Raw genomic sequence first — 27,665 nt, 5'->3', positions numbered from 1 at the left:
ACAAGAGCATCTAGTAACGTTCATTTAATTTCTATACAACATGACCAAAAAAGTGAAACATTTCTGGAGACTGACTTCTTCAAATATCTGTTTTAGTCCAGGAATACAATTCTATACCTTGAACTCTACACAAATACATTTATTTTGATATTAACTGACATATACAACAATAGTGGCAGTTTTAAACTACAGCGAGCATCCTTAATTAAATTACATATGCACATAATTCAAACAGAAGATACATATAAAGCCTAGATGCTTTTCATTTGTACAGAGTAATGCATGTCTCACACAACAAATATAACCCATTGACAAAACCAAAGTAAAAGCAAGTCAAATTCAGTTGCCATCAAGAGGTCATTGGTAGATATCTTTGAATTACATTTCTGAGAAAAAGAGTCTTTAGCGTAATGAAGGGCCGGGTGAGAAAGAACAATCTGTAGTTGAAGACTTGAGATCATGGGACAAGATGGGAACCTGTGCAGCAGGCTTTGAATTCTGAGTTTAAAAGTCAGCGAACTGTCCCTTACTGGACCCAGGGTGCTGATTGGAGCGAAGCTTGTACAAGCAGTTGAGAGAGTCGAGCAGGAAGACGCGTATGGTGTTGATCTCCATCAGGGTCAGGTTGTCCAGCTGTAGAGGGGAGGGGCCAGAGTTACAAAGGACACATGCTTTTAACAAGCGTAAATAATATTCTTTCTTTAATAACTGCTGTGAATACTTAAGCTCGTATTTGCTGGATCTTACTATGACAGGGAAAAGGGAAGCAGTAGGGCCACAAGATGAGGGGATAAAAAGATCATCTCAAGACACTGACTGTTAATTCTGTTATTAAGAAACAATTACAGCACTCCAATGTTCACAGATTTTCACCACTTAAAGATGCCCTTTAGAGCAGAAACATAATTCCACTGCTCACAATATTCTTGAATTCAACACATCCTACAGTGGCCATTCAAATGAGATTGTAAATGCGTAGCCATGTTACAATTTCATGTTTATTTGTGTTAATTACTCATAATATAAAGAACTTTCCGTCCAAATGTTTTTATCAATTGTTTGATATTTTGTTTCAGCTCTACAATATCATATTAACAGTTTGTGTAAACGGAAGGCTCAGCGTGGGATTCTTCATGATGTACCTTGGCATGCGCCTCCAGCTGACTGATGAAGCTGTCGGCGGAGAGGCGGAGTTTGGCAATACGAGTGTCCCAGATGTCTTTGACCAGCGTGCGGATCTCATCCGCTTTAGGGATGTTGTCAGACGCACTGCAGAGACACATAACCCTTCATGTAAGGTATAGAGTGCACACAGACAATAAGGGAGCATGTAAAGCATGTTAGTTTGAATACCATAAGAATGGGGATTATTCACATAAAAAGACTCACAAGTTCAGAAGCAGTTTGGTCAGCTCCATGTAGTACGGACTGGGAACAGGCGTAAAGGTGTCCTCTTTCCTCTCAAGATCTCGCATCTCCTCCAGTTTATCTGCACAATATTCATGTAATTGTAAAGCGCTTTGAGCACCTGTAAAAGCGCTCTAATTAAAAATGTAATGCATTATTATTATTATTATTAATATCAGGAAAGTCAAAAACAATCATTGTAGGCCTATGTGCCGAACTGTCAGATGGAAGAAATCAGTATAAATGTCAAAATATGAAGAAGTGCCGTCCTATTTCCAGTGTTTCCAGCAACTGAATCATATAGGAAAGGTTAGGAGAACTGAAATGTATAGTTTACTTTTCTTGAGTTAATTAATTCATCGTTTAAAAACTAGTTTATCCTTTACAGCAGGGGTCGGCAACAGGCGGACCGCGGTCCGGATCCGGACACCAACCTATAATCAATACATTAATAGGGGATTTCAATTTTGACGGGGCGATTCTATTTTAACCGCCGCCGACAGGGGGCGAAAGAGACGAGTGAGCGATACAGGGAGAGAAACACAGAAGAAGAGATGAGAGCGCGGCAGAGAGAAGCAGAGAGGAAAGTGAGTGAAGAGAATAATTAGCGATACAGGGAGAGAAGACGGAGAGGAGAGTGAACAGGCGTGTTAGCGGCAGACAGGGAGAGACAAATAATTACACATGGCGCTCTCCAAGAAGAGGAAAGTGAACAGAGCTTGTAACCCCGAGTGGACGGACTCATTCATGTTCATCCTGCCCACTGGGAGCACAGAACCAGTGTGTCTCATCTGTTCAGAGACCGTGGCGCTCATTAAAAGTGCCAAAACGCCACTATGAGACAAAACACAAAGTGTTTGACCAAACATTCCCTCTCAATTCAGAACTGAGTTAACAAAAAATAAGCAGTCTCAGAGCCCAATATGATCAGTCCACCAGGATCAAAATTAAAACTAAATATCGTTCCAGGGCAGGCTAACCGAGGCTAACCTGCATGTGTATGAGAATGGCCCTGACACCATTTCAGCCCAGATTTACAAACTCTGGAAGGACAAGCTCCAGCTCAATTCTCGCACTGAATTTAAAAAAAGTGAGTGAGGGACTGCAATATAAGAGGGAAAGAAAGAGAATCTTTAAAACTGTTCAATTGCTATGATGTGTAAAGTCTGATATTGTTCTATAATCGTCTGAAACTGTTAAGTCATGATGTGAAACGGTTAACAAAGAAAAAGGGAAACTCAAGCTGCTGCTACACTTTATTTTATTTATCTAAAATTAAGCACTTTTGAGATGCACATATTTTCAAAAGCTTTTTGATTTATTTTCTATATTTTATTTTTAAATGCAGCCCGAGAGGAACATTACACATATCCACAGTATTTACTGTATATCTGTATAGTTCAATGTTAATTGACAATAAATATTGTTGTTTATGAATTGTACTTTCTTTATTTTATTGGCAGTCAGTTGTTGATTACATGCAGACGTTGATAAAGCTACAGGCTACTTCAATATATATCACACTAATTCATAAAGCAAGTTAGACATTTTGATGTTCCGGACCTTTGCATGGGGACATTTTCTCTAACTGGACCTCGTTGAATTTGAGTTGAATACCCCTGCTTTACAGCTAAAGCCTGATTTTTTTTCCATTCTTTCCAAAATACAATTATAGAACACACCAACCTATGATAAGTAACACTATAAGTAATTAGTTGTGACAAATTGGTGCATTATGTACATTTGATCCCAGAATTTAAGTCCCCTTTCCATTGTTTCCATTTTAAAGTGGTCAGTTATTCCTGCAGCTTGTATATATTGAAGATGGGTATGCATTATCTTACCAACATCCATCCACGCAGGAGGAACAATTCTACATTTCTGTCTTTGTTTCAAGTTTAGGGCCAGCCAGACGGGAACATCGACAGGCAGTCCGGGGTTGAAGGGACCCAGGTCGCCCTGAGGATACACACAGGAAGGAAAACTGACTCCCATTCGTTTGACCATATAAACAGTAGCGTTGCATAGATATGGCATGCCGATTTCGCTTTTATTCATTTCTGGAGGATATCAAAAAACTATTCTTACTAGGAATAATGTTTATTTCTGATACCAACAATTGAATTTTAACTAGTTCGAATGCAAATTCCCGATATCAGAAATTAAATTGTAACTTGTTGTAATGTGTATTTCTGATATCAGAAATGCGATTTTAACTAGTGAGATTTGCATCGTTTTTCTCATTCATTTCAATGGGAGTTAGGGAGCCAATTTATGATATCATTAATTCAATTGTTACTAGTTACAATTGAACTAGTAACAATAACAATTTCTGATATCAAGAATTCCATTTCAACTAGTCTAAATGCCAAATGTTTATATCAGAAATACAATTTCAACTTCAAAATCAAAATGCTTTTTTGATGTCAGGAATTCAATTGTAACTAGTAATACATTAATTATAACTAGTAACAAATTGAATTCCTGATATCAAAAAAATGATTTGATCCTCCAGAAATGAATAAAAGCTAAATCGGCTTGCCAGTTGCCATACATAGATTACAGTTGAGAGGTTTGACACATGCTAACCTTAACTATTGAGTTCATGTAACTAACGGTATGCAAGTTATCAGTATCCGGCTAAACTCAAACTCTTTAAATTAACCCCTAACCCAAGAGAAAACAGTCCATTGTAACCTTGTAAACAACGCATTGACAAAGTTATTCACTTACTTACCCCGATCAAATAGATCTTGTCTAAACTGAAATTTGGAATAATCTTCACCGTCTCCTTCTCGGCGAGGAACTCTACCTCCGAGGCATCCATAGCTGTCAGGTTGGCAAGATAATTTGTATTTCCAAACTCTTTTACCCTCACATCTACTCTTCGTCTTGTTTTCCCGCGCTGCAGCCTGTCTAAAAAAAACAAGGAGGATGAGACATCTACGTCACTACCGGCGACGTCGTGTCGCACAGTGAGGACGTTGTACCGTTACTTGAACTTTAACCACTTGTATTTATTGTTATGTAATTCCCCGAATTTGGCTAATCGTAATGTTGAGAAAAATACGTATTTATAAAGGTTGTTTGTTGGGGCATTAGACCCGGCTGGAAATGACGAGACTGATCATTCCTTTAGTTTTTACTTTATCTGCGCCGGATGTAAGAAGCTGATCGCGTGCCAGCCACGACAGTTACAGATAAGCACCAGAAGATGGCAATATTTACACTGATTTCACAATTTCCCTTTAGAAAAGTTACATTAGTCTTAATCAAAACGGATTTTAAGTCCTGCATACAAATATTATCAGTTGGCTTTACACCTTGGGAAAGTGTAAGAAGTAAATAATCTCACTGCAGAAAAGTTGTCAATGTCAGTGGTGTACTGTTATAAGACGTTTTTTGATTAATATTAGGCTACATTACAATGATACAATAGTGTGTGTAGCAATACTGTCCTTTGAAAACTACGTTTCTATCAAATCGACTTTGTGATGACGCGTTTTACTCAGGATTATTAGTAGTTTATTTAGTTAAAGAAAACAGGAGAATATTTTCAAACCATACAGATACACCTTATCCTTCAGTTTAATCTCAAGCATTCAAATGTATCAACTTTGGAGGGAAGTGATGTTCACTCTTAAATTAGTACATGTACTGTATCTCATCTACTTCAACACATGAATAATTAGTGTATGCATTATCTTCCTTAGATCTCAGAGAAGATTTTTATTTTAGATTTGTAATAAATATCTTGGATTGTTAAAATGTTGCTTACTATATTTGTATCGTAAACAATAATGAAAGAAATACATGTTCAATGTTACCATAAGTAGCCTATTGTTCTGACACTTCGTGTTATTGATGTGAATCTGACACCTTTGTAAAGGTTCAATTGTTCCACAAGGTGGAGCCATGCAGAGAAGAGTTGTTTCTAAATATACTTCTAATGGTGCATTTTTTGTTTTATAAATTCGGACAAATGATAGGCAGTTAGGGCGTGTCAAAATCACATCCTTAATAAAATGAACCCCCTCCTACACAAAAACATTTATTATACAGGTTTTGAGCAGATAACATACTCCTCACCAAATGCTTTTTTGAAGCCATTTATAAAATCCTTAAGTTTCTTTTAGCAAAAAGCTAGAGCCCTGGAGTTTATCAACCTTACAGTCAAAAGGCAACAGTATAAAACACCTGAGACAATAATCTACTAAATGACATGAGTCTGACAAAGATTTGGTTCCCAAATGTTGTTTAATTTTACATTCGGTTCATAAAACATTGTAGAAAATGTGTCATCCACACAATAATTTAAGTTATTAGCGCTTACTAAATAATTATTATCTCAAATACAAAGGTAGTTTTCTATCCTCAAATTAAGTATTCAAATGTTACATTACTTACTATATATTACAATTTAGAGGGGGCAGTTAAGTATTAAAGACTATTACGCAATTCTTACAACTGATACCCAATCTAAAACATCATTCACATTCCTGTGATCTGATCCAGCCTATTACATTTCTGAAAACAATCAAAATCCAATGTGTGCACTATCCAGAATGACATTCTGAAGTGCACCAGCGACAAGAAAAGGACACAGAAAGTATTTGTGGAAGATTGAATAATTTAAAAGTCAAACCTTTGGAGTTAATCATCACATTAATATTGCTGGTGGATCCAGAGAATGACAGAAGTTAGTAATAGACACAGTCAGAAAAGACATCACTTTTTTTAAATCCTGTCTTTTCAGTTCATCTTTATACTCATTTATTTATTAATCATCTTAAATAAACAACCCCAAACTTCTTCAGACCATATTTCTGTGTGAATGAAGTTCCAGGGTTAAAAAATGAACTAAACATTTAATAATACAGCATCTATCATATCGCAGTAGTACAATCATCTCCTTACATTTTTACTAATAATGTTTTAATAATTTAAGACTTGATCTCTATATGGCTATTGGTTTTACAATTTAAGAAGAAAAATGTATCAAATAATTTAGAATTTAACTTGCACACAACTATGAATACAAACCATTGCAGAAAAAAACTAAATGGCCTTCATCACAACGGTATCACCTTGTGAAGGTGGACGCAGGCCAACAGTACACATATGGCGCTTGGCCTTGAGAGAATTGGGCCGTACCGGTCAGTGCTCTGCAAGATCCTCTCAGTACGAGGGGCTTTTAATGGAACAAAGACCATGTTTCCAGCATTTTTGTACTCCTGCGCTACACAATAGGTAGCATCATGCATGCTGTAACGGCAGCAATATTTGTCTGCATGTCCAAGGTGCTGCGGACTGATTCTCTTAGCACAGATCCAGGACAGCCTTGTTGATCACAGGGTTGGTCCAGTCGTTCCTCAGATCATCCAAGTGATTGTCAAAGTCAATCAAGTTCTCGTAGGATCTGCCCTCCAACAGAGAAGACGTGATCTTCTGTGCTTCGTTCCAGTCCTCAAAACAGTCACTGGAAGACAAAAACATCATTTAGGCAATTAACACTCTAAACAATTCTAGACAATGTACATGTTTGCTATTTAGTGAGATAACACAGTAGAGCCTGAATGCCAGAAGCTGTGGTTAAGGATGCATATACACTACAGTTTCATTCAAACACATGTAAACAGAGAGACACTCACTAAGTTACTTCTCTGCTTTTCCACTTGTGTTCATGATGGTCATAGATAAGCACAATGGGCTCAAAACAGCTCATTGTTAATCTACTGGTGTCCAGCTGAAGGAAAAAAACAGAAAAGGGAGTTAGAGCCCTTCAGACCTGTTCGGTATATCTTTACAGAACCAAACAAGTGTGTTGCACGTTTTACGTAAAAACATATAAAAATCTCTAATATTTCAGATCTGCAAGTCCATTTTTATATCGATACGATATATATACACTAGGGATGCACGATAATTATCGGCCCGATAATTATCGGTCCGATATTAGGAATTATGACGTCATCCCGATAAACCCGATACCAGTATTAATAGCCCCGATAATATACAATATATTTTTTGGGTAAAAAAAAAGGAAAAAATACTGCGGTGTGGGTGGATTGGGATGAGGGGCGCTTGTTTTTCACTCGGCTCCTCCCGTTTTGCCAGTACTGTGGTATTAGTGGTTTAGGAAGAGGGGAGTTCTTCACAAATCCAGCGCTCCCTAACTCATGCCTGGCTGTGACGTAAATGGTGTGCGGCCGTGAAGCCAGGACAGTAAACAAACATGTCGTCAGTGGTATGGGCGTTGGAGCTATGTGCAACTCAAGGCATATGCTCGAACCGGAGCTGCCTGGACGCTGCAATCATGTTGCGCACTATCCGTGCTGAGTGTGCTGACTTTTCGTACAATGTCCCACTGTCTGGCTTCCTGCATAAAGTCAAGTGCTCGGCGCAGTTGTGTCGCTCCTCTGTTTTCATTTAAACAGCTCCTTATATCTGTTAGCGCAGCTAGCTAGCACCAGATGCTAACAACAACAATGCACGTAAGGTCTCTCTCTTGCTCGCTCGGGCCACACATACACACACCCTCCCGGTCCTCCCAACAGCCAGTCGGTGCCTGCCGGTGAGCGTGGAAGTGTGGTCTGCCACAAGCGGGCGACAGGAGCGGGGCTGTCAGCATCAGCTTGTAGATGGTATTTTAAACTCGATGCGCTCTGAAACTACGGCGCGGCCGAGGACAAAAAATACACATGCGTTAATCGCGTTAAAATAATTAGTGGCGTACATTTTTTTTTATGATCGGTTATCGGTATCGGTCTTTAGAAGCAGGAAGTTATCGGTATCGGTTTCAAAAAACCAATATCGTGCATCCCTAATATACACACCATAGCGATTTAAAACCAGTGGCTGCCTGGAAGAACACATGTGTTAAAAAATGCACCACATGCTTTGAAAATGCAGGAAGTCAGTAGTTAAAGGTGGGGTAGGTAACTTTGGAGAAACCGGCTCGAGTGCATTAGAATTTGAAAATACACAGCCTGAAAAAATCTGCCACTTCCTTACAGAGCCCCTCCTCCAACACACACGAACGCGCACATGACCAATGAGGGCACGAGATAAGTTTGTGCACAGATGTAAGGCTGACAGGCAGGTAGGCCATCCAGTTATTTTAGCCGGGCCGGCTCAGATGATTGGTCGTGCTTTTTACAGTACTACGGCTTCCACAGATGACATTTGTTTATGTATTTTTTGTCAAAGCACTTCAGATATTCATTGCTATCGGGATGTTAAGAGCATTCCATGGAATATAACAAAAAGTGTATCTCGAGCCGGTTTCTCAAACTGACCTACCCCACCTTTAAGCATTTACAGATTCCATTAACAGCAGCTGAAATCAATCACTTTTACCATAACAATTGCTGCTTCATGGAAGTTTTCAGAGATCCTTGCAGCCACTTTTTCTGCAAATTGGTTAGGTCTGCAAGAGAAAGGAGCAACAATTGAGTGCATTAAAGTCCAAATAAGCTTGATACACAGTTCATAGCTGGTTGTTTAGCAGCAGGTGTGACTTTTGTTTCCTGTACCTTGAATCCTTTGTGCGTTCATTGGCTTGATAATATCCAGCGATGATGTAATTATTTTCTTTACACCAAGTATCGATCTAAAAAAGGAGCAGGAGTCATGAAGCCAACATGTAAAGAAAGCACAGTAGAGTTCAAAACACATTTATTTTCAATAAAATAAAAAACTAGACATGTAATTAAGCTTGTATTGTCTACTTTATAAGTGATACATAGGTGTCATTTAGATCAGTAATATGGTATGTTGTCTTTTATAAGGGATTCTCTGAACAGTATGTTCTGGCTCATCTATTATGTGCCTTTAACCAGTTACTCATTATATCCACAATAACAATATTCATGCTATGGAAAATGTCACTATGTAAATATTTTGTGAAAATGTAGTCAGTCCAAAGAGATGTAGTGATATACTGTATTGATCCCAGATTGGTAAATTATTTAGTTGCAGTAGCAGCTGAAATACATTTGATAGTTGTAGCTTGTGAAGTTAAGATTAGATGTATTCTCTAGTACAAGTACTGAGACAACGAAATGTAGTTTGCATCTAACCAGAGGTGCAAAACATCAGAAAGGGCCATTTTAACACATGTATACGTGACTATAAACAAACTGATGCATTTACATTTTACAATATGAATACTATAAGGAGGTATAAACATTATTAAACACTAAACAGGAGCATAGACATTGGAAAAACAATAAATCAGGAAAAAATATAGTTGAATGTATACCTCTATAATGTGACTTACCAGCGTTAAAGCTACTTCTAGCATGGGGGCCAGAGCCAGGGAGCCGTGAAACAGCGGCACACAGTCCACACACAGGACAGGTTCACTGTGGCTCTCTTTCTTTTTCTCCTTCGTCTTTTCTGCCACCAGCAATCCATTCACGGCAAAGTGAGGATACTTGGCAGCATGTAAGAGCATTTTACAGTAAGCCTGGCTGGTCAGTTGAATAGGCATGTTCTTTAAAAAACCGGAAAAACCGGTACAAAAAAATAAACAGATCCTGAGGGAACTTGAGTGGCTACACGATGAGCGACTGCTGCCTGCTAGCTAGAAAAAGTAGATATCTACCTCAGCACTCACCTTACAGTCAGAATGTGTTGTTACCGCTATGCTTTCTGACATCAACGTGTACGCTTTACAAGTAGCAAAAATCACAATTGTCTTTTTTTTCCTAAACGAATTAGTCACTGTCAGGAAATATAGCCATAAGAGCTAATCTCACTGCCACCGTCCACTCGTTTCTGCAGCACCGGTGGTGCCGTAAATCAGAATGGATATGACGTAAAACTGGCCTTTATTTATTTATTCAAGGACATATATGAACCTCATATATTTTGTATATAAAGAAGTTGACATCAGGGGTAGACATGTCAAGTAATGAAAATATTACAGAAAATAAAGAAAGAATAGGAAAAAAAAAACTGGTCTTGTTTCACCTTCTCATGAACGCTTGGCTTACGTTGTTCCGGGTGTCACAATCATACTTCCTTTTAGCCCATCGGCGGACGTGATCAACGAAGAGACAGCAGGTCGTATTTTTTTTCAACAACATCCTTCTAAATATATCGAAACACATCACATCTTAACACTTAAATACATTGTAGCATTCACTGTATTCTTGGTGTAGGTATTTTCCCAAGATAACTGGGCAATTTTAACCGCAATAATCAATTGTGTACGAGTGACTTTGTCAGAGGGGATCGGAGCTAGGACCTGCTAACTGAAGGGCTAGCTTTCGTAAGATTATGGCATCTTTGTTTGTAAATGCTGGTGATGCTCAAACTATGGTAAGATAGAACTGTGGTCAGCTACAGGATTATATATATAAGTGGTTAAATGTTGAAATGTACAATATTGGCTTGAATTACTTATTTCCATTATTATCTATTATCCGTTGCTAGCGTTATGACCTTGTGTTTGCAGCTAAAGCTAACAACAGCTTAGCTTCCGAACTAACGTCAGCTAACCTTTTTCATTTCATTTGTATTTGTTCCGTTCATGGTATGCAAAACTTAATATATAATAATTGTTAACAAAACATGTCTCTGTAAACAGACCATTGAGCGAAAAGGAGCAGGGAGATGAAATCGCATATTACCTGCCCCTTTCTAAAAAACACAAAATAAATGGTCTGTCTTTCATATTTATATAATTTATTTATTATTTAAATGAAACGCCAATAGCTGGACTTCGTAATATAGTTTAGATTAGCTACAAAACAATAGTTTCTGAAGTATCCTAACACCTGCAAAGTGCAGATTAACATTATTATTTATCATTTTGATATCGTATAAGTGTTGCCCAGAAGAAACAGGATAATTTGACTGAATATTTTAAAACCATTGCTAAAAGATCACACAGATTTTGAGGAGGATGAGTTTTATTGTATGTTTGCTAATGTCTTTCATATGATCTTTCCCACAGAATGCTGGCCACCACAGCCCTTCGCCTTCTTGGCAAACGTGCCATTTCCACATCCGTATGTCTGCGTGGAGGACATGGTGAGTGTGACATGACATTACCTGAAGTGTTTTCTATTTTTGAGCAATGACATTATATCAGGTTTGTTCCCTATGTCATTTTCTTTGAATGACTTGGCCCTCCATGAACACATTTGAATAACAATGCAGAAAAGCATGTTTTTCTAAAGAACAAAATGTAAGCAGTGACCTCAAGGACCAGAACGTTTTTGTATTTCTGTGTGCAAATCATAGTCGTTTTTTGAAAACAACAAGAACGCATTTTCACCCACAACACAATATCAATCCTGTAATGCGGTTCTGGCTGGTGAGCCTTTATCTATACTCATATACTATCTGACACCATAGCTATGTCCATCTGGCTGCGCACTTAATTCAGATCAAACCTTGTAAACATATTTTACAGCCACCATAAAAGTGTTTGCCTGAAGTGCTAGTAACTTCATAGTTTCTTGTACTGTCAGCTGGACGGGCAATCGTTCAAGTATTACAGATGGATATATACAGGAATTGATATATTATTTTACATGCATCAATTAGATAATTGCATGTACCTATTTTTTTTTTTTTAAATCTACACTTTGCTTTCTGTAATTTGTGCGTTTAACAGCAGAGTCTTACAAAAACAAAGCATGGTAGTCTTTCATCAACAACACATTTCAAAAAAAGGTTGGCAGGTTTGAAGTCATTCAATGTTATGGAAACTTATTTGATGAGTCGTTCTTTTTCATTTCCTTCAGGTGTGGCTAAGATAGAGGCCTACACTCTCCCTGCCTACTTTGACCGGCGGGAGAACCCCCTCCCAGATATCTGCTATGTGCAGGACCTGAGTGTTGAGCAGGTATCCCTGAAGGAGAAGGAGCAGGGCTCCTGGGCTGCACTCTCCAACGAGGAGAAGGTTGCATGTAAGACTAAATTGCACTGCAGCACTTTTCTTTTTTTAAGGAGCTGCTTCTTTCATTGCTATAGGTTAAACTGATTTTGTTATCAGCGAATACTATCAATGGTCAAGTCACTTTTTATTTATTACAATTGTCATCATCTAGGTTTTGTGTTTCTCAATGTTCAGTGTACCGCATCAGCTTCAAGCAGAGCTTTGCTGAGATGGGCGAGGCGACGGCAGAGTGGAAAACTGTGATTGGTGGGGTGCTCTTCGTAGTCGGCTTTACTGGCCTGATTGTGCTGTGGCAGAGAAAGTTTGGTATGTATGCCAACAATTGTAATGCAGTGATGTGTCTGCACATTCAAGATTTTAAATAATGAATCCTTTGTTTTCCTAATGTCATCGATGAAGACAGAAAAGCAATTATGTTGTTTAATTGTATGTGTGTGTGCGCTATGCAATTAAGGTTAAGACTCTGCATTACTTGACACGTATGGTCTCTTTGCAGTGTTTGGACCCGTCCCACACACTTTTGATCCCGAGTGGAAAGCAAAGGAGCTGCAAAGGATGTTGGACATGAGAATGAACCCAGTGGAGGGCTTATCAGCCAAATGGGACTCAGAAAACAAGCAGTGGAAAAAGTAATAGACCAGAGGACCAAAACACATACTGGAAAATAATAGCATACCAACATAAAGATACAATAATACATGCATTTCTTTATCTATCAATTATCCAATTTACCGCTGTCTGTTCGTTGTGGAAGACCTCTTCCTCTTAAGGTCGTTGTGTATTATAGAAGAAGGAATAAAAATGGTAAACTGCTAATGTGTCTTCACTCTGTACCTCCTGTGTAAATAATGCTTCTATATTAAATTGCTCTTTCATATAAAAATGGAATAGCAAAGGACTCTCCCCATTTTATTAGTTTGGTTGAGTTAATAAGCTCTTAATCGCTTTAAAAGGTTCTAGTGAGATGACAATCAGTTATGCTATGTGTCAGTCATTAGCTAAATTAAAAAGTAATTGACATTTGTCATTTTGAATAGTTCAAATTCTAGTGTGTCATAAACATTTTGTATTCTTATTGGTTACCCACTGACTTCTGTCTTAAACAATCAGGTAGGTGACACTGAACAGCCTTTCCCTCTGTAATGAACTTAAAACCTTGACAACACATTTTACCATGTAGTCACCTGAGGCCAATAGTAACACCAGGAGTGTTTATTAAGATCTTCAGTAGCATCAGGTTAATTATTACCAAAAGCTACTGCTGATTCAATTTAAACATTTCTACTTTCTTGGTCCTACGACCATCATTATGGTAAGCGTTTATCAAATCAATCATAACGTGTTATTGTTATATCGATTAAGTGTAACCATGCAGGAAAACAAATGCATTTGTTACTGAAACCAAACCTACGCCCTTGGGTGGTGAACTTTTACATGCATGCAAAGAACCGTAGGTTAGAAACACCCTCATTACCTGTTGACGCGGTACAACTGGGTTACAATTTTTAGTGGTTATTGTCGAATGCTTTCATCAAACTGGAATAGTTTGTCATGTATATCATCATGCTCTCAAAACAAGAATATAGGTAGGTGTTTAGGAATTACACGTGGGATTCCGTGTTTGCCCATTTAAAGAATAAACTACGTCACCCCATAATTGTCCCCAGTCGGTGTTACTAAATTGCTACGTCATAGGATGTATGTCTTCCTCATGATCTGCACTTCTAAATCCCACACTGCTGAAGGTGAAACAGGCTGTGATGTCACTTACCGGATGAACCCGCAGCTGCGGTTGTTTCACGTCAAAAACAATCCGGAAGACGGTACAGAATGACGGAACTATTGTTGGATCTAAAACGAGGTTAAGGTTGTAATACAAATGCAAGGCTACTGTGTTAAACACGTTAGTGCCATTTAATAATGTTGTGGAATAAAAGACAAAGGTAGCTGCGGAAGCGAAGGCTGTGCACTGTGTTATGAGTTGAAGTCAGCCACTCCAGCTTCGCGTTTTGGATTTAAAGTCCATGTTAACATATCGCAGCAGATCTATATATTAAAGTGTTAGCTCATCGAAGGCCGATTCGGAGTCAACATGGGAAATGGAATGAATAAGGTAGGCTTTGGCTTTTTATAATGCATGTTGTAGTAGTCATGGGCTTCTTAATGGTAAACTCAGCACAGCTGAGGAAAATGCGTGCCTACCTTTTCTGTAATTGTTCAAACTATTTAATAAATAACGTGACATTAGATAGAATGCATTTAGGATGGGTGCCGATAGATCGGTTTTTGAATGTTTCAATAATGTGTAAACAGCATAAACCAAGACTTCCTCTTAGCTAAGATCTGATTTTTTCCCCCTAGATTTGTAATGCAATCATAAGATTGTGCTATAGCAGAGGCACATGATTGTACTGTACACTCAGATTGTTGGTACATTAGTTTCTGGCTCCTCCTTCCAACCATCTGACGTGCCCCAATGCAAGGCACTTATTAATCCATGCAGAGATGCTGCAACTGGGCCTGACCTCTGTCCCTCTGACCATTCATATTGTACTTATTTCAAATCAATAGATTCTTGCAAAATTGTTCTTCTTGATTTCAGGTTGGCTTATGATTTACCCATTTTGATACGTTGACATAACAAATTACTTGTCAGATGATGATGAGAAGTCATGAAACATGTAATTGATGCCTTGTGTTTTGATAGTCAATAGAACGTGATAACTTTGTATCAATATCATATGTATTTCCATTTTTAATTGGCACCAAAGTGTGCAGGGTGAGTAAGTCACACATTTTAGGGTATCCAGCCCTTTATTATCTTTAGACCCCTGGTGCTCCATGGTACTGCTACGTGGTATAGCAACACTCAGTGGCGGCTTGCCACTCATCACTTCGTCCAGATAATCATGCATCGTTGCTTCAGGCCTTGTATGGCTGTTCTTCCTGCTGCTTGGTCCTTAAGCCTTAAACCTTAAATCCAATCTGGCTCAACCCTGGGCAAGTTGAGTGAAGATTTTGAAGCTGGACTGTAAAAAATATCTAACCTGAATGCAACATGTCTCTGACTTTTGCTTCACAGGTTGTTGATGGACTCTACCTCGGGAATATAAGAGGTAAGACAAACATCAGGTAACTTTATTTGATGTTTGTAAATCTGATACATACACAGTGGGGTCGGAGGCTACTGTAGAGTATCGCAACACTTTTTTTTACCAAACATATCTCTTTGCGCAGTATTCCTTAAAACAATATGGATCAAGATTTTTTTATTTGTCAATTTGTACTGGATAGTTTCAAATGTAAGTGCTCTGCCTACATACAGTTTAACACAAAGTTGTAACTATCAAAATTAGATTTTTTTGTCAGGAAGTTCTCTTGACAAACATAGATTTCAGATTAATTCAAATGTCTTGTTGACAAAAAAAAAGTTGTTCCTTCACATAAAATAAGAATCATCAGTTATTAATAGGCATGTCCCTGGCCTGGAACAACCCCTTCCCTGCTGATGTGCCATTCACAGCTTGCTAACTTTAGCTGCTGTGATGGTGGCTTCCCATGATGGCATAAGCATAAAGACTAAAATTAGCTCAACTGACAGGAACAAGTGACCACAGGCCTCACTGTACCGAACGTTTAGTAAATGGCCGACAGAGCTGCCTTTGCAACAGCTTACATTATGACATTGTTGTTATGTTTGGTTTGAAATTCACTGACATTACTATAGTGAAATATTTTCTTCAATCTTTTTGTCCCAGATGCAGAAAACAGAGAAAGTCTGGCTAAGAATGGAATCACCCACATCCTATCTGTATACAACAATGCTAAACCCGTGTTTGAGGTTAGTGGAAAATCCATGTTGGATGGTTCAAACTATTTGTACGGTATGACTCTGCATGTAATAGTGTGATGTGTCCTGTCAACCAGCTGGGGGTGGTGATGAGTTATAGATGGAGCAAAAGAGTTATGTGCCTGAGAGTTCAAATGTGGGGTGCTGTGTGCATGTATAAACAAAAGGTATTCATCTTAGAAACTATATATAGAGTTTATATGAAGCCATTTTAATCTTGTGTAATTAGAAATGACTGAAAGTGTAGATGCTTAATTAAGGGAAGGTAAAGTCCACATTATTCAACGTTATGTGCTGAGACTGATACTACACATGTAATCAAAGTAAAAAATGTTTTGGGTTGCAGACATAGAGCACACGTTCTTGGGCTTACATGAGACAGAAAATGCAGGAGATCACCTGAAGAACCTACTTGTGAACGTATTGGTGCATTTTTACATGTAACAGTTTTTCATGTATTGTTAACAGGACAAGACTTACCTTTGTATTCAAGCTGCTGATGCTTCCAACCAGAACCTGTGAGTAAAAATGCGTGTATACACACACACACACACACACACACTCACATATATATACCCCATATTTTAAAAGTCGTTAACTTTGTGAAGCGTTGATGAGTCATGAAGTATTATTTCAACACATTACCCTCCAGATTGTGGTCCCTGGGTGTGACAGCCTAATGCAAACCGTTTTAATATTATATGAAATCTTTTGACAGTTTGGAAAACAAGTGTAATTTCATGATTCCTGTTCGTAGTTTAAAGACATTTACTATTGGAAATTGCCTAGTTTAGTTTGTTGTTTGGCACAATTTAGAAATACACAAACATAACAGAAAACAAATAATATACATTGCAGGAAGAGGCAAAAATCCACTGGGCCAATTTGAAGCCTCCACCTGAATAATATTAAAATACACAATTTCATAGGGAACACAACATTTATATATTAAAAATAATATGAATTCAATAGTGATGGAAAACTATGGGAACAATAAATAAACAACAACAATTAAATCACGATTACATTACAAGAAGGAAATGTGATTGTGGAAAGTGAATTAAGCGCACATTTAGAGTAGAGGGAAAAGTGACCAGTATCTCTTAGTTGAAACAAATCCTATATTCATCTCGTGACTTTTAGCTACTGTAAATATAATAAACCCTTCACAATGACGTTCCTTATGTACGGTTTCCAAAGAAACATGAGCGCTACAATATGTTTATTTTTGGTGTTTCTACGTCTGTGTGTTTCTGTGAGAGAGAGATATATAAAAGGAGAGGAGAGACAGGGAACTGTGCGTCCAATGGGCCGAAGGCAGACTTGGTGTTGAAAGAGCATGAGCTGTCCCTCCACCCCTGCAGCAGTGGCTAACACAAGGCATTAGTCATTGCATTTCTGTTGATTTTGTTAAATAATTTTGACTTCATGCTTGAAATGGGCTGAAGGCATCAATAAGGGGTTAGAGTTTGGGCGTCAATGAAAAAGAGAAGTCTCATTTTGTATTGCGACCCCAGTCAGTTCTGGAGCTGGTGAGGGGTTGCTGTATGTTGTAATCATAGAATGGGTTGCACACATTTCCAATGGATAAACATATTCCTGAGAAACTCCTTTTGTGTTGTGTATTGGAGGATGCACAAGGGGCAATGTTGATGCAGGCTGAATTATTAACTTGCAAACCACATAGTAGACAGAGGTGGGACATATTGCTTAGTTGAATGCAAGCTGAAATTGGTCCTTGGTGTCAAAGGCGTTTAATATCCTGTATTAATACTCATCAATTATTCAATTCAAATTTCCTGATTCAATTGTCCCTGTTGGGTCTGAGTTGGACAGTCATTGCGTTGTCCGGGTTTGAAGAGGAACTTGCTTTACTTTGTGAGAAAGACAACAGCGCTGGGTAAAATGCAACTTAATGAGAATTGAGGTTTGGTGTTTGGTTGGATGTTGCTGATTGGGCTGGGTTGGAGGTGTCTGACCTCCAGTGTCGCAATCAAGTGTCCTTCCCTCAGGCAGCAGAGGAAGGAAACCTTAGTGACATCTGGCTGTTGGCCTCGACCACCCAAGGCTTTAATAAACCCCCTCTGTCACAATCACTGGTCTGACTGATGGGGGGGGGGAGAGGCCAACTGACGCACCGCCATGCTCACCACCAGCCAGGGAGCCTCTGCGGCCTGTCGCAGTTTGAAGCTGTCTGCAAAAACTTTAACTTCCTATAAGCTGTTGTGCCTGTACTTTTGAATAGATTTCAGGATTTCGATTCATATGTATATTCATGCATTACAGTTATTGTATCAATTGGCTGCATCACTTACCACAAGAAAGAAAAAAATGAAGAAGATAAATAAAATGACAGCCCTCCAAAGACCCTTTTCGGAAAAACAAGCAACATCTTACAAAATGTAATTTCAACCAAAGTCACAAACTTCGTCAGGGCCTCAGGAACATATATTTCTTTGATTTGCAAACATTCACTGGATGACGCGTGACCTAATAAAGGTTAAATGTCAGTAACTGCTAATTGCAACATAAAAGCCAACTTGGTGACCATTCCTGTCGATGTTATCGAGGTTAATGTTGAATTGAAACCCGGTGTGGGGATATAATAGCAGCGCCCTCTGAATTAATAAAAGTATTTAATTGAAAAGGCCTTTGATGTTGATTTATATAGTTGCTAACATGCACATGTACCCGTTTGTGGACGGCCAGGGATTCCCCTTCTTTGTGAACATCTCATGACTAAATGCTATGGTTTTAATGAACAGGTGTGAACTCATTTGCATCAAGTATTTCCAAAAAGGAAATGTGCGAGGAGTCTGCGTCTCCACTATGGTTTTGCTTTTTTCTTAATTTGTTTGCAATTATTTCCTATGCATATTGTGTTGTAATAATATCCAATTTCACCTAAGCAAAGAATTGCACAAACAATGTTTGCATTTCATATATACAGCAGCTCAACAATTGTCTGTATTTTTCTGAAGATTGAACTCGTTAAAACCTCAAATCTTTGTCACAAGTTAATTTTCTGCATATTAAACAAGACGGCCGGAAACCTCTGTGCTAGGAAGACAGAACTAAATGCTGAGCAGACATGATTTTAAGAGGAGTTTGGATCTCGGAAAGGAGGAAAAAAGTAGTCAATCTATTTTAACCCCAGTCTGTTATTCTGTCTGCTATTGAGTAACCAGCATCTGCTCCTCGGGAAACGCTGCTATCAGCCATGCACTTCTTAAAATGCAAAAGACCATCAGTGTTTCCTGACAGTGAACAAGTAGGATATCTGAGAAGCAGTTGCATCACATTGGGCTGCTTCGTGTCCATTTGTATTTCAACATAGACTCACATCTTGTTTGAAAAGCACCCAATTACGAGTGTTCTACCATATAACAGGACTTAAATTGCTATTTCATTGACTCACTTGATCATTCGTAGGGACAGAATGAATAAAGCTGGGACCTGATGTAAATGTGCAGATGGACAAAAACAGGGACAGTTACTTCCCTTGTCTGTCCCTACTGTCTGTGCTCTGGTCTACCACAGACTCTCAGTTTGAGCAGACCTAACCTCTGTCTCACATGACAAGCTGCAGTCGTTGAAATAAAAATCACCACTCCCTGTCATTCCATACGCGAAAATTAAACTTAAAACAGCCCCATTCTGGGACTCCTCACTATATTTGAGATGTACCTGCAGTTTCTGTCAAAATCAGAACAGTATCATGTCATCACAGTTTTCAGCAACATACTGTATGTCAGGGCCTCAACGCAGGAGTTTCAGTTCAAGGTGTCCTTTCTCATATCCTATACTGTGTAATCTATTTTTAGCTTTACAACCCTGCTCTACCTTAGCAAAACCAAGCCAGTTCCCTGATTTAATGAGCAATAGTACTAAAGGTGTTTTTCATTCAAAATATCAGTTTCTCTTTTGTGTACTGCTAACGACAAACAGAATTGTTGCTATTTATCAGTTTTATAGTTTGTTTGCTTTTTATTTTCCAGATCACAGCATTTTAAAGAGTGCATCAGCTTCATCCATGAATGTCGCCTGAGTGGTGGATCTTGTCTCGTTCACTGGTAGGTTTTTATTTTTAAAGTTGTAAAGACTTCAAGACACATCATGTCCACTAGTGATGCTGGCTTGTAGCATTTCTCAAAGGACATAACCAAAAACATTCCTAAGTAAAACAATTGAGTAGCTGTTCTGTTTTGAACCTTTGACCAGTGGCAATACGGTTAGAAAAGCAGTTGCTTAGTGACTGTGACTGAGCCGTGTGCTCTGCTGCAGCCTCGCAGGTGTGTCCCGCAGCACGACCATGGTGGTGGCCTACCTGATGACTGTCACCCCCTTCAGCTGGGAGGAGTGTCTGTCTGCAGTGAAGGCGGTTCGATCCTTTGTCGGCCCGAACTGTGGCTTCCAGGAACAGCTGCAGCAGTACCAGACAACACAAGTCTCAGAGGTACACACACTGACATGATGAAGACACGCACAAACACAAAGACACCCAGCTCCTTTTACAGTTGGCAGTGATGAAGCCAGAGTGTGTTTTAGGTTGTATTTTAGATTATCATGTTTACAAATTATTATAGTTTTCCATTTTCAAATATCATTGTGTTACGTGCTGTTGTTAGAAACTCAAAACAACTTAGATATAGATTGGAAACCCATACACCCTTTGCACTCAAATGAATGTGGATGTTAACATATCAAGTGTTTACTGTTGCTCTCTTGTCATTGAACATGATGTACTTGACAGATCTATTGATTGTCTCGTTTGTGTTGATATATGTATTGTTTTATTTTAGTATATTCATGAGATTCTCAGCTACAGCCAGAGATTGAACAGCAGAACAGTGCATCAAATAAACAAATAATATAATATTCTCGTTTAAAGTGGCTCAAAAGTCGCCCCCATTTTTGTTAATCTCTTTTTGTCAAGAGGTGTTGGAGGACTTCTTGCACTTTATAGTAGAACAGAGATTTGTGAATCTTACTTTCGACAAGGTTCATATAAATAATTGAATGGTGTTTCTAAAAAAAACCTCATTTATTCTTAATATTAACATCAGAACGTGGAGCAAGCTGTTCTAATCCTCCTCGGTGTAAAGGGGTTTTGACCTTTACTGCAAACTGTGACTTCTCACCTGTATTATATTTTGTCCCTTTTTTTAAAGCCCACAATTTAAAGGGGATGTTTACAGTGGACTTATTCTATGTGATGGGTGAGGCATTTAGCCCCATTTCTACTTTCACTGTGAGGATAAAAGCTACTTATAGTAAATCATTCAAACTTTCTGGTTTGGAGCATTTCATCTTGAGCCATTTTCTCTGTAGACTTATACCATTGGCAGTATGTGTTAAATATGAACACACTGTAGGTAGGTGTTCACAGCCTGTAACATTTTGCAGCATTTTAGTTGCTTGGAGGCACGTTGTGTGTAATTCCATTACAGTGGCACGGACCATTGGCTAGAGAAGGGGAACTGCAGGGGGTTTGCTTGGATTGCATTAGCTTGGTACTGCTCATCACGTGTCTAGTGTTACTGTCAGCATCTTGCAACACAACATGACTGAAAAAAAGATCATTGTTTGTAGATCTTGCACTGATTTCGAGGATTTAAGAGGAAATGGGATTTTTGTATTTGTGTTTTTCCCACATATGCCTCATGTAAAAATGAAGGAATCCTTAAGAATGTAGTTATCAGCTGTAAAAACAGTCACTGCCACAGCATTGTATCCTGCAAATGTAATACAAATACATTTTTTTTGATATTGTAGTCCATCCTATACTGAAAAGTCCTGAATGGGGTATACAAATGCCAAATAAATAATTAAAGATGACTTTAAGGCCAGAGTTACCCATTTCTAGACCTAAAGGAAGGATAAATACCATCATTTCTTAAAAAGATCAAATAGCTGTGTGCCTTGTGAGACTTCCCAGTTAACTACCCATCTCAAATCCACCTTTTGTCTAATTTTGAGGTTATGTCTCGAGCTCTAACGGAACAAATTCCACCTTTTGGGTGCGCTACCTGATTGTATCAAGGATTCAGATGTTGAAGACTAGAAAAAGACTTTGCAGTTGATAACAAACTCATTTTCATTTTCAAGATGACACAATTGAAGTTAGCTTTATATTGTGGCTGATATCAGTGTGCTTACTGATGCTAATCTTAATACTGTGCCTTTTAATGATTCATTTGTCAACGTTTTAGGTATATACTGGTTGTGGTTTTTGAGTTGAAGAGAATACTACGTTTATGGAAATGATTGTTTTACCCTCAGTGACTTTCACTTCATTGTATTTTGTAAATATTATAGTATTGCACAAATGCAAATAATTTCCTAAACATTATTTGTTAAATTTAAATTCCTATTTTATTTATTAACCATTTGCTTTCAACCAGCATTGAAACTCTTTACTGTAAAAGAAGACTGCATCAATTAATACAAACTAAGTCTGACTTCTAATGAAAATACATCTCAAATCATCTTTAACTGTACAAAATAATTATACTACTGAAGTATCTTTTTAAAAAATCCTCTGACTAAATCATCGGAAGTTGGAAGTGATCTTTGAACTTCTGATCAGACCAAGCGACCAATAAACTTTTTGAACTCTTAAAACAAACTGAAAAGGCAAATGGCACTATACTCAGTTTCATGAAGGGAGTTTAATAAAATTGTTTTTGCTCTACGGTTGAAGTCATCTAATATGTTTCTGGCAAGATTAAGACATGCCAACATGAAAATGTAGTATATTGGGAGTAGTTCCGCATTTCAAATAAACGTTGTTTTGCCTTTCGTTCACTGTATTAAGGGATTTTGGACAGAGTTCATGCTCACAAAACTGGCAAGGTCTCTAAGTATAAACGATATGCAACGGTGTTGCCTAATGTAATGTTACATGAATAACCAAAACTAGAGAAATACAGTTACTTTGATCTTGGTGTCTTTTTTTTAAGAAAACTGATTTAGAAATGAAAATCTGATCAGGTTAATTCAGTGCTTATGAAAGAAAATATATGAGAAAATATGCCAGACATGAAGCAAAGAATATATGCGATTTCAGATTGGACTCGCTGTTTGAAGACACTGTATGTCTGAATGAGGTACTACTCGTCAAAGATCTCCTTGGATATTTTAGTTGTTTGTGTAGATTAAGGTGAGGAAGTAAGCTGAGGAGTACATTTATTGTGCCTGTCGAAGCCACTACAAATATGCATAAACTGTATTGTCAGCTCGGTATTTGTAAGATGTAATTTGATCTTAACACGTGGACATTTACTTCTTTGTCTTTGTCCTCTTGTCCCCAGTACCGATCGTGGTTGCACTCTAGTTTCGATCCCTGTCCTTTTAATGACCAGGATCAGGTGGTGGCCCTGCTGAGTCAGTACACGGAGCAACAGGAGAGCCAGCGCAGAAGAGCAGACCGCCGCAGGATAAATCAAGGTGTCTCTGCTCTACCGTCCAACCCTGAGGATCCACAAGGCAGCAGCTGAGAAACGGGCGTCCGATCATGCTGAAGCCAGCTAATGCTGCCTGTAAATGGCAGTAGTTATTATTCTGTACTCAATTCCAAATCAACCATCTCCTCAACTTTGAAAACATAGGATACAAATAAATAATACCCCTTAAAGCCAAGCATATATTTCATATTTTATTTGCATCTGTTTCAAATTTTTTTTATAAATGGAGGTTGATTTAGAATTGGGCTACAGACTCTAATCCACCAGAACCTCCCTTGCTCCCTTAACTGAGTACAGCCGAAACCAGAGTATTGATGCCTTGCTCTTAACACTTCAGCACCTTAGCCATGATGAATGAAGTACACACCTGCAATGTTCAGCTCAGAAGCCTTAAAGAAGTGTCTGATTATTGCAGTCTTAAAGGAACATTTTGTCTTCAATAATGCGGATGTCTAGACTGCGTGTTGGACAATGAAATCCACAAATCTACAAACAATTTGTGAATTTGTTTGTGCACAATATTTTGAGGAGTTATTAAGATGAATACCACTTTGCAGTTAAGGCTCACTCTTTGATCAACACTGAAGTTAGGGATGTTGCTTGGTGGGTTCGACTGCCTGTCAAATATGTGAACACCATTTACATTGCTTATACTAGTAAAATACAGTCACAATGTCTTTAGAAAATACACTTGCCACTTAAAAATGTTGTGACAACAATAAATATATTCCTGTAGCACATCACTGCCCATGTAGAAAACAGTATTTGTTTCCACACAGTTGAATACTCTTCAACTCATTCCGACTGTAATACTTTTTGAATAAAAGGTCAAGCTACCAACTGAACCAATGTCTGCAACAGAATCCAGCAGCAACAGTGGAAACTAATGATACAAATGCTGGGTAGCAAGGGAGGAAAAGCTTTGAGTTGGCTCTGTCATTACCCAGCCAACAAACCTGTTGCTGAGTTTTTTCTTATCAGGGAGGACAAAAGAGAACAAGTACAACAGCCAAACCCTCTGTGGTTTGTCAACCATCTACTCATGTAAGATAAGCCACTGGCGGCATCTGTTGATCCATACTGTGCTTAAGATAATGGCCCACGACTAGGAGTAACATGTGAAGCAAGGTAAACGATTGGTAAAATGTTCCTTTAATACATAGCAGGTTGATTTGGAAGCTACATAAAGTATTTCTGAATAAAACTTCAACTACATCTGCAGTCCAAATGATAACATCTTCCTGATTTTACTGAAGCTCTGATTTATCTTTTCATTGTGACCAAGCTGATTTATACGTCATTTGTGTTACAGATTCATGGTTACAGTTAATTGTTTTAATTGTGTATTTATGAAGTTTTTGTTTGTTTTATAATAAAAAGCAGTGACTTGACAAAAACAATGGAAATACAAATACATCTATAATATCAACACTATGACGTGTCATGTGATTTAAAGAAATCCTGGGCAGATAATTAAGATGTTAGTATTGTTAGCTCAGCTTTACATTAGCTGCTTGTATCATGAAGCTGCTTGACTACCACACCATAAAACCAATAAAAGCTTTTCTGTTATTTCAGTTTGCGTTTAAGATTTGGTCGGTTTCTGGGATTTACTCAGCAGATCATCTGCTAAAGCTTTCTTCAGCACAAGACACTGAATGTGCAGCTTCATGAAAATAACAGTGTTTTTAATCACTTGAAATTGTCATAAAAATAATATAGGCTTACACACTTTTTTGTTAATTGTTAAAAGTTAATGGTATCAAACATGAGATATGAAAACAAACTACAATTATGTTGGCATAACTATCAATAAGATATGTACTTTAAAATGTAATTAGACTTCACAGGAACAGAGAAAAGATCAAACTATGCATGAACTTTAAACAGTATAGACATTGATTTAATTTATTACACATTTCAGGATTACTTGGGAATGTAATTTAAAGGTGTATATGGCTTTATATGGCTCAGTCAAACTATATTCATAATATTTACTAAAAGCCTACCAAAATCAATATCACAATATATATGTGTTCACACTTCAACATGTACTACTTATCTTTCTATCATAAGCTTGGTGTGCTTAGCTCGACAGCGACTCTTCTTCCTCCGCAGGCTGAGGAGGTTCTACAGGTGCACCATAGAGAGTATTCTGACTGGCTGCATCACGGACTGGTACGGCAGCTGCACCGCCCTCAATCGTAAGGCTTTACAGAGGATGGTGAAAACTGCACAGAACTTCACCAGGACGGAGTTGCCATCCATGGAGAACCTTTACTCCCGGCGCCTCAGGAAGAAATCCCTCCGGATTATAAAAGACCCCCATCACCCCAGCCACAAACTGTTCTGTCTGCTGCCGTCTGGCAGGCGTTACCGCAGCATCCGGACTAAAACCACCTGACTCAGAGACAGTTTCATCCCACAGGCAATAAGACTGTTAAACACCTGAACTGTTGAAGCAAAATCTGTTGAACCTGAACAGTTGAAACAACATCCCTAATATTCTTCTGGCTGCTACTTAAAACATATTTAAAAAATATGTATCTATTTACCTATATCCCATTTCAATAACTTGCACATAGACTCTTATTACACTATTTCTCTTTTTTAAAACTATTTTTCTTTTTGCATTACTATTTACTTGCACTATATTTTCTGTTTATCTGTGTTTTGTGTTGCTCTGTTGGAGAAGCCTGTGACACAAGATTTTCATCGGCATAACTACACTGTAGCTATGTTCGTATGACTAAATAAAGAACCTTGAACCTTAAGAGACACATCAATAGCCTACTACTGAAACCATCAGAAATGCTTCTTCAAGATTTTCACTTCCTGAAGTACATCAACATGCTCTCATAACAATCTTCCAAGGAATACAAACTCATCTGTTTCCTTGAAACTGTGATATTTTTGATATTTCCTATTGAAAAAGAATGATTGTGGTAAATATGATTTAGTAAGGTGGTATGATCAGGTGTAGGTATGTTCACACAGGCTCTTCCCTGGCAGGACTTCCAAGTTCACGCAACCGAAAGCATACATTCCGAGTAACTGTAAATAAAACAAAAATAAATGCTTCAAGGAAATGCAGCTGGTACGATCTGTTCCATGTGATGTTGTTATGAATTTATAAAGAATATTGTCAATACAACTAATATGATAATAGGCATATACAATGAATGAGAGTTGTTTCCTGGTGTTTTTTTTAATCAAATAATGATAAGATAATAGAAATACTCTTTATCTTATTAGCAAGGCCTTAAGTTAGGACAATAATTAACAATTATTTTCATTATCAATGAATCTGCTCAATATTTTCTCAATTAAAATGAAGGTAAATTGTCCTTAAACCTGAGCTGTTTTAAACTCCAGAAATATCTATTTATTTTATTAAAAAAAAGAGAACCAGCTAATCTTATCCGACACGCTTAAACATAAACATGTTTGATTGAACATTCCAAAATACTATTGTATGTACACAATGTTTAAAATGTATTTGGTCTATAGTTATCAATGTATCAACTACATCCGACCCAGGGGGATTTCACAGTGGTGCTATGAAAATATCCATTAAGAGTAAATTATTGTATGCTTTGTAAAGTTTGTATGCTTTATTGTAATTTTGAAGTTTGGCCATTAGCCTTTCCTTAGATAACCATGAAGATGATGATAGAATACATATAATGTGGCTTTATTACTAAGTGCTGTTATTGCTCCTCTGACCCAAAATAAAAAAAATTATCCGTATTTAGTGTTTTCCTTTCAAGCCCACCGCCATTATATCCAGGAATGATGAAACAGGGATATGTCCCAGGGCCAGGGGACGCACCAACTTGTTCACACACTATCATACAGATGGGTATAGTGGGCTACTGTGTAATATCTGCACAGGAACCTTTTCAGGTTTCTCTTCAGTAGCCTACTGAGTGGGCGCTGGAGGGACGCATTACTTTGGTTTGGATCGCAGAAATCCCCCACAGCACTTAAGGTAACTTGTGACTCTCCCGGTTTATTCAGCGTCCCG

At 38.0% G+C, this 27,665-nt stretch overlaps 4 protein-coding genes across 9 annotated transcripts; 2 read left to right on the top strand and 2 right to left on the bottom strand.

Annotated features, from left to right (window-relative positions):
• Positions 1 to 9: 9 nt before the first annotated feature.
• Positions 10 to 4,367, bottom strand: gins2 (GINS complex subunit 2). Of its 4 annotated transcripts, none has more exons than XM_034196863.1 (5): positions 4,145 to 4,367; positions 3,252 to 3,366; positions 1,390 to 1,489; positions 1,143 to 1,287; positions 10 to 633 (listed from the first exon to the last, which is right to left on the bottom strand). In XM_034196863.1, the coding sequence occupies exons 1-5, from the start codon at positions 4,232 to 4,234 to the stop codon at positions 505 to 507; spliced, it is 579 nt and encodes a 192-aa protein (XP_034052754.1). In that variant the 5' UTR covers positions 4,235 to 4,367; the 3' UTR covers positions 10 to 504. The 4 variants fall into 4 exon arrangements, with proteins under 4 accessions (XP_034052754.1, XP_034052756.1, XP_034052758.1 ...); XM_034196865.1 differs by having other exon boundaries at positions 3,252 to 3,288; positions 4,145 to 4,347; XM_034196867.1 differs by having other exon boundaries at positions 1,143 to 1,269; positions 3,252 to 3,288; positions 4,145 to 4,345.
• A 1,278-nt stretch (positions 4,368 to 5,645) lies between these two features.
• emc8 (ER membrane protein complex subunit 8) lies at positions 5,646 to 10,223 on the bottom strand. 2 transcript variants are annotated; one of them, XM_034196915.1, is made up of 5 exons: positions 9,689 to 10,219; positions 8,943 to 9,019; positions 8,767 to 8,836; positions 7,059 to 7,153; positions 5,646 to 6,886 (listed from the first exon to the last, which is right to left on the bottom strand). In XM_034196915.1, the coding sequence occupies exons 1-5, from the start codon at positions 9,899 to 9,901 to the stop codon at positions 6,727 to 6,729; spliced, it is 615 nt and encodes a 204-aa protein (XP_034052806.1). In that variant the 5' UTR covers positions 9,902 to 10,219; the 3' UTR covers positions 5,646 to 6,726. The 2 variants fall into 2 exon arrangements, with proteins under 2 accessions (XP_034052806.1, XP_034052807.1); XM_034196916.1 differs by lacking the exon at positions 7,059 to 7,153 and having other exon boundaries at positions 9,689 to 10,223.
• A 176-nt stretch (positions 10,224 to 10,399) lies between these two features.
• On the top strand, positions 10,400 to 13,138 carry LOC117533272. The gene is made up of 5 exons (XM_034196917.1): positions 10,400 to 10,476; positions 11,372 to 11,448; positions 12,168 to 12,332; positions 12,497 to 12,628; positions 12,819 to 13,138. Exons 2-5 carry the CDS (start codon positions 11,373 to 11,375, stop codon positions 12,953 to 12,955), a joined length of 510 nt encoding a protein of 169 aa, XP_034052808.1. The 5' UTR covers positions 10,400 to 10,476; position 11,372; the 3' UTR covers positions 12,956 to 13,138.
• Positions 13,139 to 14,035: 897 nt separating this feature from the next.
• dusp22a (dual specificity phosphatase 22a) lies at positions 14,036 to 25,215 on the top strand. 2 transcript variants are annotated; one of them, XM_034196914.1, is made up of 7 exons: positions 14,036 to 14,435; positions 15,405 to 15,438; positions 16,081 to 16,163; positions 16,641 to 16,690; positions 20,171 to 20,245; positions 20,523 to 20,628; positions 23,486 to 25,215. In XM_034196914.1, the coding sequence occupies exons 1-7, from the start codon at positions 14,415 to 14,417 to the stop codon at positions 23,669 to 23,671; spliced, it is 555 nt and encodes a 184-aa protein (XP_034052805.1). In that variant the 5' UTR covers positions 14,036 to 14,414; the 3' UTR covers positions 23,672 to 25,215. The 2 variants fall into 2 exon arrangements, with proteins under 2 accessions (XP_034052805.1, XP_034052804.1); XM_034196913.1 differs by having other exon boundaries at positions 14,040 to 14,435; positions 20,457 to 20,628.
• Positions 25,216 to 27,665: the final 2,450 nt, after the last annotated feature.

This window comes from Gymnodraco acuticeps, unplaced genomic scaffold (genome assembly GCF_902827175.1).
Source record: "Gymnodraco acuticeps unplaced genomic scaffold, fGymAcu1.1, whole genome shotgun sequence".
Classification (NCBI taxonomy): Eukaryota; Metazoa; Chordata; class Actinopteri; order Perciformes; family Bathydraconidae; genus Gymnodraco; species Gymnodraco acuticeps.
The sequence above is the reverse complement of the archived record's forward strand: the minus strand, read 5'-3'. Positions and strand labels throughout refer to the sequence as shown.

Excerpts from the sequence above, each read along its gene's own strand:
- dusp22a (XM_034196913.1), top strand. The coding sequence starts at position 14,415 with ATGGGAAATGGAATGAATAAG. Across the intron at positions 14,436-15,404 it reads TGGGAAATGGAATGAATAAG|GTTGTTGATGGACTCTACCT; the intron begins GTAGGCTTTGGC and ends TTTGCTTCACAG. Across the intron at positions 16,691-20,170 it reads GATGCTTCCAACCAGAACCT|ATCACAGCATTTTAAAGAGT; the intron begins GTGAGTAAAAAT and ends TTTATTTTCCAG.
- gins2 (XM_034196863.1), bottom strand. The coding sequence starts at position 4,234 with ATGGATGCCTCGGAGGTAGAGTTCCTCGCCGAGAAGGAGACGGTGAAG. Across the intron at positions 3,367-4,144 it reads ACAAGATCTATTTGATCGGG|GGCGACCTGGGTCCCTTCAA; the intron begins GTAAGTAAGTGA and ends GTGTATCCTCAG. Across the intron at positions 1,288-1,389 it reads ACCAAACTGCTTCTGAACTT|GGTTATGTGTCTCTGCAGTG; the intron begins GTGAGTCTTTTT and ends CCTTACATGAAG.
- emc8 (XM_034196915.1), bottom strand. The coding sequence starts at position 9,901 with ATGCCTATTCAACTGACCAGCCAGGCTTACTGTAAAATGCTCTTACAT. Across the intron at positions 7,154-8,766 it reads ATGAAGCAGCAATTGTTATG|CTGGACACCAGTAGATTAAC; the intron begins GTAAAAGTGATT and ends TTTTTCCTTCAG. Across the intron at positions 6,887-7,058 it reads AAAAGCAGAGAAGTAACTTA|TGACTGTTTTGAGGACTGGA; the intron begins GTGAGTGTCTCT and ends TTTGTCTTCCAG.
- LOC117533272 (XM_034196917.1), top strand. The coding sequence starts at position 11,373 with ATGCTGGCCACCACAGCCCTTCGCCTTCTTGGCAAACGTGCCATTTCC. Across the intron at positions 12,333-12,496 it reads CAACGAGGAGAAGGTTGCAT|TGTACCGCATCAGCTTCAAG; the intron begins GTAAGACTAAAT and ends CTCAATGTTCAG. Across the intron at positions 12,629-12,818 it reads GCTGTGGCAGAGAAAGTTTG|TGTTTGGACCCGTCCCACAC; the intron begins GTATGTATGCCA and ends GTCTCTTTGCAG.